Source organism: Mirounga leonina, unplaced genomic scaffold (assembly GCF_011800145.1).
Source record: "Mirounga leonina isolate KUSES-001 unplaced genomic scaffold, KU_Mleo_1.0 Mir_174, whole genome shotgun sequence".
In the NCBI taxonomy this organism is placed as follows: Eukaryota; Metazoa; Chordata; class Mammalia; order Carnivora; family Phocidae; genus Mirounga; species Mirounga leonina.
Genome location: NW_023270451.1, coordinates 40,571,411 through 40,592,178, shown reverse-complemented (window position 1 = coordinate 40,592,178; position 20,768 = coordinate 40,571,411). Strand labels below are relative to the sequence as shown.

The 20,768-nt window shown below is 43.0% G+C and overlaps 1 protein-coding gene across 2 annotated transcripts in view; it reads left to right on the top strand.

Moving 5' to 3' along the window:
* Window positions 1-6,831: 6,831 nt before the first annotated feature.
* The window catches only part of GSDME (gasdermin E), a 73,555-nt gene continuing 59,618 nt past the window's right edge, over window positions 6,832-20,768 (top strand). For both annotated transcript variants that reach the window (XM_035020760.1, XM_035020761.1), the window contains exons 1-2: window positions 6,832-6,880; window positions 19,130-19,359. In XM_035020760.1, coding sequence (XP_034876651.1) covers window positions 19,149-19,359 — 211 coding nt within the window. In that variant the 5' untranslated portion in view covers window positions 6,832-6,880; window positions 19,130-19,148. The remainder of the gene's footprint in view (window positions 6,881-19,129; window positions 19,360-20,768) is intronic.

The following is a 20,768-nucleotide window of genomic DNA, read 5'->3' as shown; positions in this document are numbered from 1 at the left end:
TTCTTTCCCTAACCTTCCCGTGTATCTTTCAACTTCTTGATCAAACCCTGCTATCCCAAAAGAATCTGCAACAATTTTTATGTCTTATGTGATTGTTTGTTGCAGTGTGAATTCCCTTGGGGATATTTGCATTCCAGCCTATTTCTAAATCTAGAATGTGCGGCTAATCATTGTTAGAGGGAATGTTTGGCATTACCCTGGTGCTGGTAGGGTTTTTCTGGGGAGGAGGGAGAAATAAGAAATAAGGGAACTTGCAAGCATGCTTATTTGGATTATCTGGACCCTGTACTTCAGGGTCCTGATCAAAGACCAGTCTTTCCAAAACACATTTCCACACAATGTCCCCGCCTGAATCAGAATTACTGGGTTCTTTAAAAAAGCTTCTTTAGCAAGTCAGTCCTCAATATTTGTGAGCTTCGTTAAGTTTCTTAACGGTTGTCCAAAGTGATGGTGGGATGTGCTTGTTTGGTTGGCTTTTGGTGAGTGTGTTAGAGTTCTCCAGAGATGCAGAAGCAATAGGATACAAGTGCCCCTTGAACAACCCGGGGGTGGGGGTTACGGTTAGCTTTTGACTCCCCCAAAACTTAACCACTAATAGCCTACTGTTGACTGGGATGCCTTACCAATAACGTAAACAGTTGATTAAACATTTTATATGTTATATGTATTATATACTGTATTCTTATAATAAAGTAAGCTACAGGAAATGTTATTAAGAAAAACACAAGGAAGAGAAAATACATTTATCATACTATGTGTCTATTTACTGAAAAAAATCTGCATAATAGTGGACTCGCCCAATTCAAACCCATGTTTAAGGGTCAACTGTATATCTACATAACTATGTAGATATATCTGTATAGACGTAAAATTTACTGGGACAATTTTTCTGTATATCTATGTAGAACTACAGATGCAGATAGATGTATCCTATTGGTTCTGTTTTCTTCTATATATAGACATCTGGATTATATCTATATATGGGGAGATTTATTTTAGGAATTGATTCACATGATTCCTGAGGCTGATGGTCTCACAATCTGCTCTCTATGAGCTAGAGAACCAGGGAAGCCAGTGATGTAATTCAGTCAACGTCTGAGGGTTGGAGAATCAGGAATGCCAGTGTCTGAGGGCAGAAGAGGGATGTCCCAACTCAGGCAGAGAGAGGAAATTCACTCTTCCTCCCGCTTCCTGTTCTCTTCAGCCTCTCAAGTGATTGGAGGATGTCCACCTGCCTTGGTGAGGGCGTCTGCTTTCTCCAGTCTACAGATTCAAGTCTACTTCCAGAAATACCCTCACAGACCCACCCAGAAATAATGTCTAACCAGCTCCCTAAGCATCGCTTAGCCCAGTCAAGTCGACACATAAAATTAACCATCAGTGTCGATGTTTTTGTTGTTTTTAATATGAGAACATCAGCAGAGGAAGGTGGATTTGCTTGCAGAAAGTGAGCCTCCTTGAGTTAAGTCCCTGGGTAGCTATGTCCTCCTAATTTCTCAGAGAAAACTAGCCTTGCAGTGAGGTGACAGGTACAGTTCTTCTGGGGGAGAAACCAAGCGTGAAGATTTCAAAGTAGACCGTTAGAGAGAAAGAAAGTCCACCTCTACGGACAGTTTGAGACAAAGTAAAAAGCTTTCGTGGTGTCAAAGGTGCCCAGACGTGGCAGGGGCTCAACTTCTGGAGCTCTTTTCTCTTCCACTGTTCAGACTAACACATTTATTGTACTGGTGTTTCTTGCAGTCAGTCAAGATTGAGTCAGATGCCAAGATAACTTTTTTTCTTGCCAAATTGCTTTTTCCACTGTAATTAGCCTTTTTAAGAACCTTGCTAAACCACAAATGTATATACAATTCCCACTCTCCCCCTTCAATTAAAACTCAGCTAAGAGGTTTTATCAGTAGTAACTATTGAAGATGAAAATCCCACCCTCACCCGCTTTATCATCAGTTTCTCCATGTTTTCTTAGCTATCCTTTAAACCAGGTGTAGGGTGAAGAAAGGCTTACTTTTTTTTCATAGTATGTGTTATATAATCTGAAAATAAATTATCAAAACTAAAAATGGTTTAGCTATCTGGGTTGCCCATGTTGGGATCCTTTATAAAAGCTAGGAACTTGGCCAACACCTGTTTGTCCTCTAAAAGTGGTTTGAGGGGCGCCTGGTGGCTTGGTCGTTAAGCGTCTGCCTTTGGCTCAGGTCAGGATCCGGGGTTTTGGGAACGAGCCCCGCATCGGGCTCCCTGCTCGGCGGGAAGCCTGCTTCTCCCTTTCCTACTCCCCCTGCTTGTGTTCCCTCTCTCGCTGTATCTCTGTCAAATAAATAAATAAATAAAATCTTTAAAATAAAATAAAATAAAATAAAATAAAATAAAATAAAATAAAATAAAATAAAATAAAATAAAATAAAAGGTGGTTTGAAGTGGAGTCTGCTACTGCTCTTGGAAACTGACTTCTTCTTTTTTTCCTGGGCACAAAGGCTACGTTTTCCAGCCTCCTTGTGGCTAGAGGGACCGTATAACTAATTTCTGGCCAAAAGAAGGTACGCAAAAGTGCCAGGCCCATGAAAAACCTCCCATGAGAGAGCCTCCAGGTTCTTTCCCTCTCTGCCTGCTGGAGACATTCGTGCCCAGAAAAGCCGGGCAGCCTTGAGCTGAAAATGGCAGGGCCTCTACCAGTCTGGTTCCTGAAGGAACAGAGACTACCCTCCTCCCTCACCACCTCCCATACTCTGGAACTGCCTTCAGTTGTTCATTGAGAAAAAATAAGCTGCCATTATATTTGAGCCATTATCATCTGGGGGTTTATTTGTTTAGCTTACCCTACTTGACTTGCCTTGACCCAGATTCCTTTCCTCCTCTACCACATTCAATGGTCTAATCAAACCTTCCCATGGCACCTGATCATTGAACTTCTCACCCTGTATCCTCATTGTTTATCTGTCTTCTTTCTCAGATATACTCCCAAACTCTGTGAGGACATGAACTAGATTTCCCTCTCTCACTATTATGGCCCCAGTAGCTAATATAGGGCTTGGCATACAGTACGTCCTTAACAAATATTTGTTAAATTAACAAAATGCTGGAAGTATGGACTTTGCCTTTCTCTGTGTTGGACATAGCTAACTTAGATGCTGGACAAACTTTAAGAACAATGATAATGGGGCAAGAAAAGCATGTACAGCTCTGAATTGCACTACTCTTGAATGTTTCTATAAACCTGACACCTGGTGGATGACTCCTGGTCTTCATTGTAAATCTCTTTAAGGCTGACAATGATATATGTTTCCACATGAACAATGGACAAAAATGTAGGAGTTTTTCCTAACTTTATTTAATACCATTCTCTTTCATAAAAACAAGTGTGATAGATTGAAGGTGTCTGGAAGTTCTTTGTAGTTTCTCCCACTGAAAGGTAGAGTATAATTCCCCTCTCTATGAATCTGGGCTGGCTTCAACTCTGGAAGGTTGTGGAAGTTGCATGCCAGGTCTTCAGGGGCTAAGTCATAAAACATAGCTTCTGCCTTGTTTCCTGGAACACTCACTTTTGCAGCCCTGAGCCTCCATATAAGAAGTCTGATTTCCCCAAGACCACTATGATAAAGAGGCCGCATGTTGGGGGGTCTGCTTGATAATCCCAGCTGAGGGCTGCCTTCCAAAGCCATCCCTGCCAAGGCATTAGACATGTGGGTAAGGCCATCTGAGACCCTCCAGGCTGGGTCATTCACTAGCTCAATTCTACTGAATGACCCCAGTCTGAGCCACATGGAACTGAAGAATCATTCAGCTGAGCCCTGCCCAAAATTCTGACCCGCAAAATCCTGAGATGTAATAAAATGGTTGTTATTTCAAGTCATTAAGTTTTAGGTAGTGTATCATGTAGTAAATTATAATTTGAACAACAAATTACTTCATTTTTTAAAAAGATTTTTTTATTTGAGAGAGAGAGACAGACAGCACAAGCAGGGGGAGGGGCAGAGGGAGAGGGAGAGGGAGAAGCAGACTCCCTGCTGAGCAGGACCTCCCGCTGAGCAGGACCCCTGAGATCAGGTGAGTTAAAGGTAGCCACTTAACTGACTGAGCCACCCAGTGTCCCCCAAGTGACTTCATTTCTTTATTTGTCCCCAATAATATTTGCATTGAGACTTTAAATTTTTATAATTTTTGTTGGTCATTTGCTGGCCTCCAAGTAAATTTTCCTTTTCTCCTGCCTGTATCTCTACCTTGCAAATGAACAAGAGATGGTTGAGACCCTGAAAGAAATAGGCGTTAATTCTGGGCCATATTTAACCCTCCATAAAGCTTTTTATTTTAATGCAGTAATTGGTAATATGCATTGGCATTACAGTTTCCAGTTAAAACACTTTTGGGATTCAGGGAGATAAATTGGTTTAAAAATATATATCAATGTATGCCAAATTTTATGTAAATTTATGTTAGTAGCTATGTTCCTCTGGGAAGCAGTCAATATGGTAAAAGACAAAATTATACATAGGTGAAAAATTTTAGACTCAATTTAAAAGTGACATTAACTAGAAAGTAATTAATAAAGAAAAGGAAACTAACTTTTATTGTGTACTATGTGCTGAGTGCTTTTTATACATTTTCTCTTCTAATCTCATGAAAACACTATAAGTGATTTTTAAAATAGGAAGTCGAAAATTTGCCTAAGGTCACTCAGTTGGTAATGGTAGACTGGATTTGACCCAAATTTTTTTCATCCCAAATCTGTGTGTTTTCTTTTTCTTCCACAGTGGCTATTCATCTAAAAGAGTCCAAGTCTCTCCAAAAATGACTCCCAAAAAACTAGAAGTAGTGATGGCAGCCATACAGAGCTGGTTCGTTAATATGTTCCTTTATATCATGCACCCCATTAATGAACTTCATCAATATAAAAGTATATCAAATCAATGTGTTATATACCTTAAATATATACAATGTTATATATCAGTTATATCCCAACTGAAAAAAGAAACTCAGATGGTGTCAGGTGGTCTGTTTAAATCTTGGCTCTGTTTCTTCCCGGCTAGGTAAGCTTCCTGGCTTGTGCCTCAATGTACTCATTTGTAACTTGGACCACCACTCGGTTGCTGTGAGGATTAAATGAGTCAATCAATGCATGTAATGAACTCAGAACCATGCTTCGTGATACTAACTAGAGAGTGCTATATAAATATTAGCAGCTAACATTATTATTATCCTTCTCAGGCATTTAACTGAAAGGCAATGGATGGGACAAAAAGAGGGGAAGAATTTAAAGCCCATAAGTAACCATTGCCACAGAAAGCTCATGCCCTCTCAGTTAGAAGTGGTAACCTATCTAGAATGGGCTAGGGCTTGTTGGCGGGGACTTCGTGAACATGCTGTTTATAAGGATATTCTTAAGGCCTAGGTCTGATCAAGCCAGAGTTATCACTATACCATTTTATGAACACAGAGAAGCAATAGCATGGATGAAAAGTCTCTTTCCAAAGCCAGCACAGTGAATCATTTTGTCTTCCAATACCTATTAGTTTGGCAAGACGGAGGACCACCTCTCTCAACCGTTTCTATTTATTCACTCGTCCAACAACCATTGATGGTTGCACAGATGAATAAGACCCCACAATCTAGTTGGAAAAACAAACAAGAGGACACATTAATTAAACAATTATTTACTATTACCATGCAGCAGGTACTATGCTAGGTGCTGGGTATAGGGAACAAAACAGACAGAAGTCCCTACCCTCATGGAACTGACATTCTAAGGAAGAGAAAGATAATACATGAAGTATGATGTGTATAGTCTATCAGATGGTGGTCAGTGCAAAGGAGAAAAATAAAGCAGGCAAGGAACTAGGGAGTGTTCCTGCAGATTGATGGACTGGCTGTATTTTTAATGTGACTAGTCAGGAGGGCTTTCCTGAGACAAATACAAGAGTGGGGTAACTGCAAGGGATAGGTTTAGACCATATGCCCCCCCCCCCCCGGAAAGCCCTGCCTCTTTCCCCGCCCTGTGGAAGGCAGCAACAAAACTCAACACTCCTGAAGGCAAGTTCTCCAAGGACAGAAATTTTATTTTTTCTCATTCATTGTTCTCAGCTCAGCAGAGTACTGCTCAGAAAAGATGATCCGTAAATACTGACTGAAGGGATATAGTGTTTAAGTCAGTCAATCAGCGAGCCATTTTTGAGCACCAACTGCACTCAGCTTCACTCATTCACTAAGCACCTAGGGAGGGATGCTGGGCGCTGCCCTCGAGGAGCTTAGAATATAGTTGCATGAATCACTAATAATGTCAGGACCAGTGTGGGCACCGTCACACCACCAATCCGGACACCCCCCGGCCCGGGCATCAGGGGCTCCCACAGGCTAGAGCAGCCTCAGACTTGCCCGCTGGAACCGGGAAGCTACGGTGCCAGGCGGCACCCAACTCTGGGTGACTGGGCCCGGCAGGCTTCCAACCCTCCGGGACTGAGGGCGGGAGAGGAGGCCTCGGGGAGGGAGGCCGGGCCCACTCCTCTGCTGAGGCCCCGGCCTATCCCCGGTGCGCCCCAGGCCTTGGATCCCGAAAAGCGTGAGGGACTTCGGCCAGAGCCGAGCCCCGGGGTGTCAGCGACCCGCGTGGGCGCAGTCACGCGAAGAGAGGGGCCCCTCCGGCTCCGGGCCTTCGGGCGGGTCTCGGCCGCCGCCCGCCGTCCTCGCCCCGCCTCGGCCGCGCTCGCCCGGCGCCCCGCTCCCGTCCGGCTGGCGCCCGCGGCGCAGGGGGCGGCCACCGAGCGAAGGTTCCCGCCGGCCCGCCCCCTCCCGCGAGCCCCCGCCCCCGGCCCGCCCCGCGAGGCTAGTCCGCCCGGGCCGCGCGGGGCGCCCAGTGCGCGGCTGCGGGGACCCGGCGGCGCGCGGGCAGGTGAGTGCGGCGGCACGGGCTCGGCGGCGGCTCGGGCTCCGGCTCCCGCCTGGGCGCGCGGCAGCCCCGGGGAGCCGAGTCCGCGGCTCTTCTGTCTCCGGGACGCCCCTCCCCGCCGTCCCCCCCCAGGGAGACGAGGCGGTCGGCTGCCCCACAACTGGCCGGCTGGGCCCATCGCGTGCCCCTCTCCCCCACCCCTTCCGCAGCCCTCTCCCCCCTTCCCCGCGGCCACTTCTTTCCCGGGCTGCTGGGAGGGCCGGTACCTTCTGTCACCCCCTGTTCACCAGCCCTCCCCACCCCTTCATTCTTTGTCCTCCCGTTTCCCCCGGGGCGTGCAAAGGCTTCCCGGCTTGCGGGGCGTGTGTGCGGGAAGGAGAGGCCGGAGCCCACAGGAGTTGAGACTCTGGGCTGGAACGGTTCCCCCAGTCGCCTGAAATTGGGGCCCAAGCCTGCGGAGAAGGCCAAGCCCCCCTGGGTGTCATCGGCAGGGGGCGGGATGACACCACAGCTGCTCGCGTGGCTGCCTTAGGCCTCGACGTGCGGACCCCCTGGGAGCCCACTGGGCATCTGCGCCCGAGGGGGAACGAGGAGGGGCGGCTCCTCCAAAGGCATGTGTTGTAGAATATTTGAAAACATCCCTCCGTGGGCACCTGCTCTGTTCAAAGGAGTGACTAGGATGGGAGGACCGGGTGTCTGGGCACCGTAGCTCTCAAGGGGCCGACAGGCAGCGAGTCGCAGTGGAATGAAAGAAGCGATGTGACGCCGGAGAAGCAGCTAAAGCGATATAGAGTAAATTGATGCTTGTCGAAATCACCAACGCGCTCTTCCTATAAAGGAGAATAGCCGCGAGAAGTTGAGCCCAGGCAGTTCGAGCCATCTGAGAAATAGGGCCCCGGCTCCCAGCTGCTGTCCCGTAGATCGCCTGCTTGGAGACGAAGTTTTGCATTTTCCAGAAGTGTTTTTCTTTTTGTTCTCTTTGAACCCTCAAGGGGACCAGCGAGTTCTCTGTTCTGAAACCCTGTCTCTTCTGTTACCCACCCCACTTCCCAAAAGCCTTTGTCGCTTCACGCTCACTCCTTTCTCAAGTTCGTGCCTGTTTTGTGACCTTTTTTTTTTTTAAATCTCACTGATTTTTATTTAAGAAAGAAGTAATGGAGTACCTTGTCTTTAATTTGTCTTATAAAAATGAGCTCAGGCACTGGGCTGTGAGCGTGGAAGATATAAAAGGATGACACCTCTGTTTTAATTTAATAGACTAAACCACGTTATTTCGAAAACTAAAAATAATTCAAAATGTGAAGCTGTTAAGTATGAGACAAGTACAGCAATGTCTCATTTCCCTGCATAGTGAGGACATGTGTCCCATAACTGTGATTTTCACTTCCACTATAACTGAAGTCTACCCTTTTGAGCACACTTTCTTACTTTATAAAGTGAATTATATGTAGCCCAAATTTTAAAAAGCTGACTGAGGAATCTGCAAAGCAGGGTGGCCAAGGGCTCAGGCTTCGGAGGCAGGTGGACCTCCGTTGGAACCTTCCCTTCGCTCTAATTCTCTATGTGACATTCGGTGCCCTCCAGAGACCTCCGGGAATGCACGTAGAGTTGGAAAAGTTGGGTTTATTGCTTGTTGTAGCGAGAGAGACCTCACACTGTGGGGCGTCTCAGTAGGTTGGTGTTAGAAAGGAGTTACAGCCTTTAGGCTTGCTGGTGGTTGTGGGGAGTTTAAGGAAACAGAACTTTGCTCTGGATTGGATGCTGTCAGGAAGGGGGAGAATTCTATTGAGTATCTTCACAAGGAAGGCTGCAGTGAGGCAAAAGCCTTGGTTGGCCAAGAAGCCGCAGTCAGTCATTAGCCACCCCCTAGTGGCGGTGGTTGGGGGGGGCGGTGTTTGGTCGTTTTTGTGGTTTGGTCAATGTTCATATTTTGGCTGAGGTCAGACGAGATTATGAGGGGTCTTGTTTTTGTCTTAATTTATCACGACCACAGAGTGGCCTTGCTCGATGTTGCTCTTCTGAGACGTTGTTCGTGTTCAGCAGGAGAACGCGGGGCTGTTCCCTAGCAACACCAGGGCTGGCTGATAGTCCCAGGCCAGCTCGCAGGTGTCGGCGCTGGTTTGGGTTTTTTTGTTTTGTTTTTTCTTTTTTCTCTCTCGTGATTTGGGCAAGTTACTTAACATCTTTAAATTTCCACATCTGTAAAATGCCTACTCAGGGTTGTTGTGCAGATTAAATGAGGAAATGCGGAGCAAGAATTCAGCCCAGTGCCTGACACACTGCACGTATTCACCATACAGTTATTTCTCTTTAGTGTATTTTGATGTTGAGGTTTCTTGCCCAGAACTATACAAGCAGAGGCCCAGTGATCACCCAGAGCTGCTCTAGAGAAGAATCCCGAATTGGGTATGAGGAAGAACTGGGTTCTTTACACCTCAAGGATTTGATTAAGAATGGATGCTAGTTATAGTATATTCTCATGCAATCATTACCTTGGCACCTACTTTTAGGATTCTTTGTTCCCAGGAGCCAGTGGCCCCAGTTGGCCATGTGCTTTTCTGACTTGGCATTGTCTTGCTTTCTTGGTCTCTTCCTTCGAGATCTGTTGTCCAGGAGTCTGATTTAAACTTACATATCCTTCCCTCATTGCTTTTGACTTTCTGAGTTCTAATTGCTTCGAGCTGGGAAACCACAGATGTAGGTGAGTTAACATCCAGTGTAATATTAGTTTCCGGTGTACAATCTAGTGATTCAGCACTTCCGTACAGCACCTGGTGCTCATCACAGCAAGTGCCCTCCTTGATACCCTCCACTGATTTAACCCCACCGAGCTAATGGGATTCGTAAGGCCCTATGTGAGAGGGGATCTGTGGTACGGCTGTGAAATGCAATGGATTTTTAGGTCATGAGCGATTTGAGGTAGATCTCTCATGAGGCCATTTTTGTCTACTTCCAGATTGGAACACACTGGAAATTTGAATCTGACGTCTGACTTATGGTTAATTGAGACTTTCTTGTGCTTGTATGTGTCAGACAACTTGGGTTCTAGATCCTTCAGTTGGCCCTCGGCACATTATTTAATCTTTCCTGGCTAGGCAGTTACTTCAGATGTTTGAGAACGGTATGGCAACTTACTGTCTTCCAATGCCACATGATAAACTGTTGTGTTAAATTTCTAGCCTATATTTTAGCTAATCCCTCTATTAATCAACAGCTCCTAGGAATAAAGAAAAAAACAATAGAAAATGGACTAAGGACACAGTTAAGAAAAATAATAAATTCTTTAAACAAAAGATGCTTGATTTATGTTACAATAACATACCCTAAGAATATACCGAGATACTGTTTCTCACCTACGAGACTGACAAAAATACAAAAGTTTGATAACAGACTCTATTGCTGAGATTTTTCATACCTTATTGGTGAGACTGCAAAATGGTACAACCCCTAAAATTAGAGATGTATTTACCCATTGGTCTAGCAATCTCTCTTTTTAAAAGAATTTTTTTTAAGATTTTATTTATTGGCGAGAGAGAGAGAGTGATAGAGAACAAGCAGTGGGGAGGGGCAGAGGGAGAGAAAGAGAGCGAAGCCGACTGCCCGCTGAGCAGGGAGCCCGACGTGGGACTCGATCCCAGGACCCCGGGATCATGACCTGAGCTGAAGGCAGACGCTTAACCGACTGAGCCATTGAGGCACCTCTAGCACTCTTGTAGGAATCTTCCTTCGTGTTCTCTTGACCATGTGTGAAGAAGACGTATGTTCAAGAGTATTTACTGTGGCATTTTTATAAGAAAAAACTGTAGAAATAACCTACGCAATCGGCAGTACAGGACGAACAGTGGGATAGCCACATGGTGGAGTATTATGCAGCTGCAAAGATGAAGGTACTAACATGGAAAGATCTCCAGGATACATTGTTACATGACAAAAAGTAACATACAGAACAGTGTGCAGACTCCTTTGAACTTATATTTGTATAAAGAAACACCAAGGTAATATACCTACAGGGGAGAGCCATGGAAAGGGTAGTAGGACCTGGGTAGGAATGGGGTTTCTCAGTGTGTATTTTTTTACACTGTTTAGATATTTGAGCCATGTAATGTATTATGTATTCAAACAATAAGATAAAAGAAACCTCTAACTTCACAGGAATAAACGGAGTTCCTTGATTGAATAAGCCTGATTCAATTAACTTGTAAACCAATAGCCACCTGCATTAACTCTTCCTAAAGCAAACTACCCTGTCAAGAAGGCAAATTGGCTGTATCTGATGGTAGATGGAAAAAAATTAAAAATTAATTTAGGAGTTCCCTTTCTTTATCCTCTAATTCCTCTGGGGAGGATTAGCATCCTTACAAAGGCTTTGCCACCCACAACAGATGGGTTTTGTTGTTTTTTAATGGCAAGCCTGATCTGTCTTCTTCAGAAACTTGTTTAATCTGAAGGAAAGTTAGTGATGTCCCTCTCAGGTAGTCCCAGAAAAGAATAGAAACCATAAAAAGAGAGATTCTGGGGCACCTGGGTGGCTCAGTTGGTTAAGCGACTGCCTTCAGCTCAGGTCATGATCCCAGAGTCCCAGGATCAAGTCCCACATCGAGTCTGCTTCTCCCTTTCCTGCCCCTCCCCCGGCTTGTGCTCGCTCTCTCTCTCTCAAATAAATAAATAAAATCTTAAAAAGAGAGAGAGAGAGAGATTCTGTTACCAGTGGCACGGTGAGGCAGATTCTGCTGTGGTTCTTCTCTTGGACAAGCAGGATGGATTTCCACAGGTCATTGGGGAGACCTTATTTTGTTAAAGGTTCTTTCCCTCTGTTGGGCAAAATAAATCTTGCACACTCTCCTAGCTACACTTCCAGCAGGTACTGTCTTACTGTCTGCCACCAATCTGCTTCCTCCTGAATTCCCTTTCTTGGTGACTGGCATCTCATCGGCCAGCCCACACCTGAGACACCTGGAAGCCATCCTAGGGAGTCTCTTTCAACACCACTCTCACATCCAACCAGAGTTCTGGGGAAACCACCAAATCATCTTTTCTGTCCTTGTGCGTGTGACATAGTTCAGTATAACCATTTTTTGTCCATCTCTAATCTTGTTCCCTTCCAGCTGGTTTCCTATTTTGCTTCCAGAACATCTTGCTAAGTGACCGCTTTGATTGCATCACTCCCTATACAGCCCCTCCCTCTGAAGGCCCTTGCTGCCCAGGACCCAGCAGGGGAGGCATGCCTTGCATGGCCTGGCCCGAGGCTTCCTCATCCCTGTCCTTTGCCCTTCCGCACTCTAGAACCAAAGCAGGAACTAGTCTCGGAGCTTGAAAAGTGAGGAAGTGGCAATGGGCCTATTAACACAAAATGATGTCTCGTGGACCATCACGAGCTTGCCGGTCACAAATCTTGCCAGGCACGATCTTCCCCACCCTTCCGCCACGTCCTGCACATGCTGGGCTTTTATAATCGCTGCTCTTCTGCTAAGCACCCCCACGGTACTCCTGCGCCTCTTGCTTCTGCTTAGCCCACGAGAGGCAGCTTGGATGCTGCCCACTTTAGGAAGACTTCTCTGACCCTATGCTTCTCTCCAGTTGGATTTAGATGCCCTTTTCTTGGTTCATTTCTTGTAACAATCTGTGTCAATACCTAGCATAAAACCTAATTGTTTATTTCTCTATCTGGCCACCCAACTAGTAGCTCATCAAGGAGAGAGGCTACTTTATATATTTACTGAAGTAGAGTTGACACACTGTTTTTTGGTTTTTGTTTTTAATTTTTATTTACACTTTTTTAACATACAGTATTATATTGGTTTCAGAGTAGAATTCAGTGATTCATCACTTACATACAGCACCCAGTGCTCATCACAGCAAATGTCCTCCTAAATACCCATCGCCCAGCTAGCCCATCCCACACTCACCTCCCTCTGTCAACCCTCGGTTTGTTCTCTGTCTTTAAGAGTCTCTTATGGTTTGTTTCCCTCTCTCCTTATTTTCCCCATCCCCTATGTTCATCTGTTTTGTTTCTTAAATTCCACATATGAATGAAATCATATGGTATTTGTCTTCCTCTGACTTATTTCACTTAGCATAATACACTCTAGTTCCATCCATATTGTTGCAAATGGCAAGATTTCGTTCTTTTTGATGGCTGAGTAATATTCCAGTGTGTGTGTGTGTGTGTGTGTACCACATTTTCTTTATCCATTCATCAGTCGATGGACATTTGGACTCTCTCCATAGTTTGGCTATTGTTGATAATGCTGCTATAAACATTGGGGTGCATGTACCCCTTCAAATCTGTATTTTTTTTTAAAGATTTTATTTATTTATTCATTTGAGAGAGCGAGAATGAGAGAGAGAGAGCGCACATGAGAGGGTAGAGGGTCAGAGGGAGAAGCAGACTCCCCGCCGAGCAGGGAGCCCAATGCGGGTCTCGATCCTGGGACTCCAGGATCATGACCCGAGCCGAAGGCAGTCGCTTAACCAACTGAGCCACCCAGGTGCCCCCAAATCTGTATTTTTGTATTCTTTTGGTAAATACCTAGTAGTGCAATTCCTGGATCATAGGGCAGTTCTATTTTTAACTTTTTGAGGAACTCCATATTGTTCTCCAGTTTGCATTCCCACCAAGAGTGCAAGAGGGTTCTCCTTTCTTCGCATCCTCACTAACCTCTGTTGTTTCCTGTGTTATCAATTTTAGCCTTTCTGACAGGTGTGAGGTGGTATCTCATCATGGTTTTGATTCCCTGATGATGAGTGATGTTGAGCATCTTTTCATGTGTCTGTCAGCCATCTGGATGTCTTCTTTGGAAAAGTGTCTATTCATGTCTTCTGCCCATTTCTTAACTGGATTATTCGTTTTTTGGGATGTTGAATTTAGTAAGTTCTTTATAGATTTTGGATACTAACCCTTTATCAGATATGTTGTTTGCAAATATCTTCTCCCATTCCGTAGGCTGCCTTTTAGTTTTGTTGACTATTTCCTTCACTGTGCAGAAGCTTTTAATCTTGATGAAGTCCCAATAGTTCATTTTTGCCTTTGTTTCCCTTGCCTTTGGTGATGTTTCTAGGAAGAAGTTGCTGTGGCCAAGGTCGAAGAGGTTGCTGCCTGTGTTCTCCTCTAGGATCCAGTCTCACGTTTAGGTCTTTCATCCATTTTGAATTTGGTTTTGTGTGTGGTGTAAGGCAGTGGTCCAGTTTCATTCTTCTGCATGTGGCTGTCTGGTTTTCCCAACACCAATTACTGAAGAGACTGTCTTTTTTCCATTGGATATTCTTTACTGGTTTGTTGATTAGTTGACCATAGAGTTGTGGGTCCATTTCTGGGTTTTCTGTTCTTTTCCACTGATATGTGTGTCTGTTTTTGAGTTGACACACAATGTTACATTAGTTTCAGCTCTACAGCATAGTGATCCGATAACTCTGTACCTTATGCTCACCACAAGTGTGGCTACCATCTGTCACCATACAAGGCTATCACAGTGCCGTTGACTATATTCCCTATGCCGTGCCTTTCATCCTTGTGACTTATTCCATAACTGGAAGCCTGTGCCATACACTCCCCTTCACCCATCCCCCTACCCCACCTCTCTGGCAACCATCAGTTCTTTGTATTTATTTATCTGTTTCTACTTTTGTTTGTTCATTTATTTTGTGTGTTTTTTTTCAATTCCGTATATTAGGGAAATCCTATGATATTTGTCTTTGCCTGACTTCACTTAGCATAATACCCTCTAGGTCCATCCATGTTGCCGTGAATGGCAAGATTTCATTCTCTTTTATGGCTGAGTAATATTCCATTGCATATATATACACAACTTCTTTATCTGTTTGTCTGTTGGTGGATACCTGGGTTGCTTCCATGTCTTGGCTATTGTAAACGATGCTGCAATAGACATAGGGGTGCACATATCTTTTCCAATTAGTGTTTTGTTTTCTTTGGGTAAATATCCAGTAGTGGGTTTACTGATTGTTCAGTATTTCTATTTTTAATTTTTTGAGGAACCTCCATACTGTTTTCCACAAAGGCTATGCCAATTTGCATTCCCACCAACAGTGCATCGTGGTTCCTTTTTCTCCACATCCTCATCAACACTTATTATTTCTTGTCTTTTTGATTCTAGCCGTTCTGACTGGTGTGAGGTGGTATCTCATAGTTTTGATTTGCATTTACCTAATGATGAATGATGTTGAGCATCTTATCATGTGTTTGTTGGCTATCTGTATAGAGATGACTTTTTGTATCAGTATCCTAAGTGCTTAAACACAGTACCCGTGTATAGTGGGTACTTAAGGATAATTAATGATTTAGTAAATGTTTTGATAAGTGAATGAGTGCTCCATCACACGTAAGAAACTTAGTATAGTGAGAGATGCTTTAGAGATGAGAATTGAGCATACATAGTTTTCCTTTTTTACAGTTCACTGTTGATCAGAAAGGAACTTTTAGGGGTGCCTGGGTGGCTCAGTCATTCAAGCAGCTGACTCTTGGTTTCAGCTCAGGTCATGATGTCGAGGCCGTGGGATTAAGCCCTGTGTCAGGCTCTGTCCTTGGTGTGCAGTCTGCTTCAGATTCTCTTTCCCTTTCCCTCCCCGTCTACCCCTCCCTCTGCTTGCACACATGAGCGCTCTCTCTCAAATAAGAAAGGAACTTTTTATGTTTTAGAATCCCTTCCTTAAATGTTTATTCTTATTGTTAATATGCAAGAATAGTAATCTAAGAAAAGGCACGTTAGAGAAAAACTAGTGATAAGTAAGACAAACATTTTGTGATGTCCTAGAGGAGGTTCATGTTAATGTAAGTTGGTTCTGTCTGTTGGTCATTTGTACATCTTCTTTGGAGAGATGTTTTTTCGTTTCTTCTGTCCATTTCCTGATTGGATTATTTGTTTTTTGGATGTTGAGTTCGATAAGTTCTTTGTAGATTTTGGTTATTAGTCCTTTATCTGATAAGACATGTGCAAATATCTTCTCCTATTCGGTAGGTTGTCTTTTGGTTTTCTCGACTGTTCCCTTTGCTGTGCAAAAGCTTTTTATCTTGATGAAATCCCAATGGTTCATCTTTGCTTTTGTTTCCCTCGCCATTGAAGACCTGTCTAGCAAGAAGTTGCTATGGCCAAGGTCAAAGAGGTTGCTGCCTGTGTTCTCCTGTTCTCCTCTAGGATTTTGATGGATTCTTATCTCACATTTAGGTCTTTCATCCATTTTGAGTCTATTTTTGTGTATGGTATAAAGAGTGGTCCAGTTTCATTCTTCTGCATGTGGCTGTCCAATTTTCCCAACACCATTTGTTGAAGAGACTGTCTTTTTTCCATTGGATGTTCTTTCCTGCTTTGTCAAAGATTAGTTGACCATAGGGCACCTGGGTGGCTCAGTCGTTAAGTGTCTGCCTTCAGCTCAGGTCATGATCCCAGGGTCCTGGGATCAAGTTCCACATCGGGCTCCCTGCTTGGCGGGAAGCCTGCTTCTCCCTCTCCCACTCCCCCTGCTTGTGTTCCTGCTCTCGCTATCTGTCAAATAAATAAATAAAATCTTAAAAAAAAAAAATTAGTTGACCATAGAGTTGAGGGTCCATTTCTTGGTTCTCTATTCTGTTTCATCGATCTACATGTCTATTTTTGTCCCAATACCATACTGTCTTGTTACTACAGCTCTGTAATAGAGCTTGAAATCCAGAATTGTGATGCCACCAGCTTTGGTTTTCTTTTTCAACATTCCTTTGGCTAGTCAGGTCTTTTCTGGTTCCATACAAATTTTAGAATTATTTGTTCCAGCTCTTTGAAAAATGTTGATGATATTTTGATAGGGATTGCATTGGATGTGTAGATTGCTTTGGGTATCATAGACATTTTAACAATATTCTTAAAATGCTTAACATCACTTCGCATCAGGGAAATACAAATCAAAACCACAGTGAGATACCACCTCACACCAGTCAGAATGGCTAAAATTAACAAAGTCAGGACACAACTTTGCTTCGTCCTCTGTGAGGATGCGGAGAAAGGGGGACTCTCTTACACTGCTTGTGGTAATGCAAACTTGTACAGCCACTCTGGACAACAGTATGGAGGTTTGCCAAAGAGTTAAAAATAGAACTACCCAGGGCGCCTGGGTGGCTCAGTTGGTGAAGCAACTGCCTTCGGCTCAGGTCATGGTCCCGGAATCCTGGGATCGAGTCCCACATTGGACTCCCGGCTCAGCGGGGAGCCTGCTTCTCCCTCTGACCCTCTCCCCTCTCATGCTGTTTCTCTCTCTCTTTCTCTCTCTCTCAAATAAATAAATAAAATCTTATAAAAAACAAAAAACAAAACAGAACTACCCTACGACCCAGCAACTGTACTACTAGGCATTTACCCAAAGGATACAAACAGTGATCCAGAGGGGCACCTGCACCCCAGTGTTTATAGCAGCAATGTCCACAATAGCCAAAACATGGAAAGAGCCCAGATGTCCTTCAACAGATGAATGGGTGAAGAAGATGTGGTATGTATACACGATGGAATATTACTCAGCCATCAAAAAATATGATACTTTAGCATTTGCAATGACATGGATAAAACTAGAGGGTATTATGCTAAGTGAAATCAGTTAGAGATAGTTATGATGATTTCACTCATATATGGAATTTAAGAAACAAAACAGAGGATCTTAAGGGAAGGAAGGGAAAACTGAATGTGAAGTCATCAGAGAGGGAGACAAACCAGAAGAGACTCTTAACTATAGGAAACAAACTGAGGGTTGCTGGAGGGGAGGTAGGTGGAGGGATGGGGTAACTGGATGATGGGCATTAAGGAGGGCACATGATATAATGAGCACTGAGTGTTATATAAGACTGATGAATCACTGACCTCTACCTCTGAAGCCAATAATACACTATATGCTAATTAATTGAATTTAAATAGATAAATAAAATTTAAAAAATAAAACAAAAACAAAAAAATAAAGCAAATGGGTTGAACTAGTTAATGTCTAAGACTACTCCCACCTCTCAAACTATGTTTTTATATCTCTGTGACTGCCAAACACCAGGGTACAAATACAAATAAAACTCATTTCTTGTCCATTAGCTATTTTAACCTTTGACCATGGATAATTTTTAAAAAAATCTTATTTCACTTTTGCTTTTTTTTGAGTAATAACTATATATGTGTGTGCTTGTGTGTTTGCACATATGTATATATTCGTGTGTGTGTATATAGGCTAGGTGCAGTTTATATATTGTGAATTTTTTATAACCTTTGCCCATATTTCTATTATTGTGTTTTAAAAACAATTTGTGAAAGATTTTTTTATATATTAAGTATTCTAGTTCTTCATTATAAATATTATAAGTATTTTCTCAGTTTGCCATTTGTCTTCCTAAAGGCCTTTCTCATCCTACAATTGAACAAATATTTATTTGTATTTTTTCTAGTACTTTTATAGTTTCATTTTTTTCCTCAAAAAACCTTCTAATCCATCGAGAATTTGCTCTTGTGTACAGCATGAGATAGGAATCTGGCTTTAGCCAGTTTTTCAGTATTTTATATCTTCCAGTGTGTTTCTTCTTTTTCCCTACAAATGAAGGAAATATTTCCCTTCATTTCTGGATTAAAAAGTAATAGTTTCTTTGCATTGTGAATAGGGGAAATCATACAGCGTGGAGAAAAAGCATGTTGCCCTTTAAAGAAGTGGTCATATCTTTGTATGTTACAAATTAGGGTAGTCAGTATGTGGGTCAACAAATACTCTCAGGTCTCTACCTGTTAGATACATGGTACAATTGTATTTCCTGACCATTCTGGCTGGCTGAGGCCATATGACTACTCTGACAAATTGTGAGTGGACATGATGTATGTGAATTTTGGGCCAGAGCATTTAATTGCTGGTGTGAGACTTTCCAGAACTCTTTCATATTGGATGGTGGCTGCCCCTTCAATCTGAATCCTTGAATGACTATGATGAGAAAAGCTCTCCTGTCCTCCTCTACCAGACATAGACTGTGACCAATAAATACACCTTTCTTGGTATAAGCCACTAATATTTGGAGGTTATTTGTGTCTGAAGCTTAACTTAGTCTATCTAGACTTACATACTCTCTTTCAGTATTTCAATTTGATTTCTTTGTCATCAGCTGAACCCACACTAGAGGGTTTTCTAAGGAGAAGGTATTCTTTCATGTACAGTGATTGACATGAAGGAAAAATAAGGCACTTTTAGAAAAAAATAAATGAAATAATAACTTCTTATTTAATTTGGGAGTAACTGTTTTGTTTTTTTATTCAGGTAATTTGGAGCTCTCATAATGTTTGCCAAAGCAACAAGGAATTTTCTTAAAGAAGTTGATGCCGGAGGTAACCTGATTGCAGTATCAAACTTGAATGACTCTGATAAGTTACAACTTCTAAGTCTGGTGACCAAAAAAAAGAGATTCTGGTGCTGGCAGAGACCCAAGTACCAGTTTTTGTCTGTCACCCTTGGAGATGTACTCACAGAAGACCAATTTCTGAGTCCAGGTAGGTTTCTTTGGGTATAGACTACAGTTAGTCCCAGAAAAGATGATTCATCTTCTAGGTACATGCTGTCTTGAGTGATTGATTATAAGGTGAGACCTTACCATGAATTCTGTTTCTTTGCACACTCTCTTAAAGACATATCCTTTCTTTTTTTGTTGTTGTTAAGATTTTATTTATTTTGGTGGGGGGGAGAGGCAGAGAGAGAATCTCAAGCAGACTCCCTGCTGAGCATGGTGCCCGAGTGAGGCTCGATTCCACAGTCCTGAAATCATGACCTGAACTGAAATCAAGAGTCCAGCGCTGAGCCACACAGGTGCCTCAAGGCATATACTTTTCTTAAATGAACAGAATTCTACAGGCCCGACATGAGAAGTTATAGCTTAATTAAAAAAAATAATATTGCAGTTTTGAGTACAAAAGTAAGACATGCCCATTGTAAGTGTTGTGGCCACTCAGCATATAGGTAGGATGGATCTACCACCCAAAATCTGGTTTAGTGTTGCGGTTGATGATGCCACCTAGCCATCAGGAGGGTGTGAAAAGTTTTATTACTCACATAAGGAAGCTTTCTGGGGAGAGCAGGGCAGGCTCTCAAGCTGGTCCAAAAATAGCTAGAGTTTTCTCTAGGTAAAGAAATAAAATTTCTATCTGTGTAGCACTTTGTACAACCTAGGACTGTTGCTTTTATCAGAAAATGACATTGTTCTGGCCTAAGCCCAGTGGATAGAGTGAGCACTTGCTATGTGCCTGGCTCTGTGTTATGTGATTTACATACATCAGCTTGTAACAGAATCCATCAGGAAGGTATTCTCTCCAGATTACATCTGAGAAAACTGTGGTTCAGGGAGATGGATGTTAACAAGTTCTTATAGGTAGGAATATTAGAATAGTGATTAAAATCTTGAGCTCTTAAGAAGTGCTCTATGCTACTTCCCAAAACATTTCCCAAAGTGTTTGTATTCCACAAGATATAAATAGGAAAAGGCTTTGAATTGAGGGCATTTTCACAGTTGTCTCATTTTTGGTGGTGGTGACAGAGATGATTCTCTATTTTGTAAATTGCAAAGATAGTGATTAATGATTAATTCTCATTAATCCTTGCTGAGGAATGGTTTTCTTGACTGAAGTGAAGGAAATACAGGTGTTGAGGGCAGTGAGTGGATGGAAAGAAGCCTTTCAGACTATAGGCAGATTTGAATCCCTTAGAAGTACAACCAGGAGCTCAGGAGAGCCTTGGGTCAGGGAAATGGAAAAAGCCCAGTGTGAAGTTCCTAAGAGGCCCTAAATGTAGCTATATCAAACGACAGTGACTGACACTATTTTTATGGTGGTATTTGGTTGGATTAAAAATAAGAACAGTAGAAATCTGGAGATAAGAGAAGGCTGGCAATTCAGAAATGAGATCATCA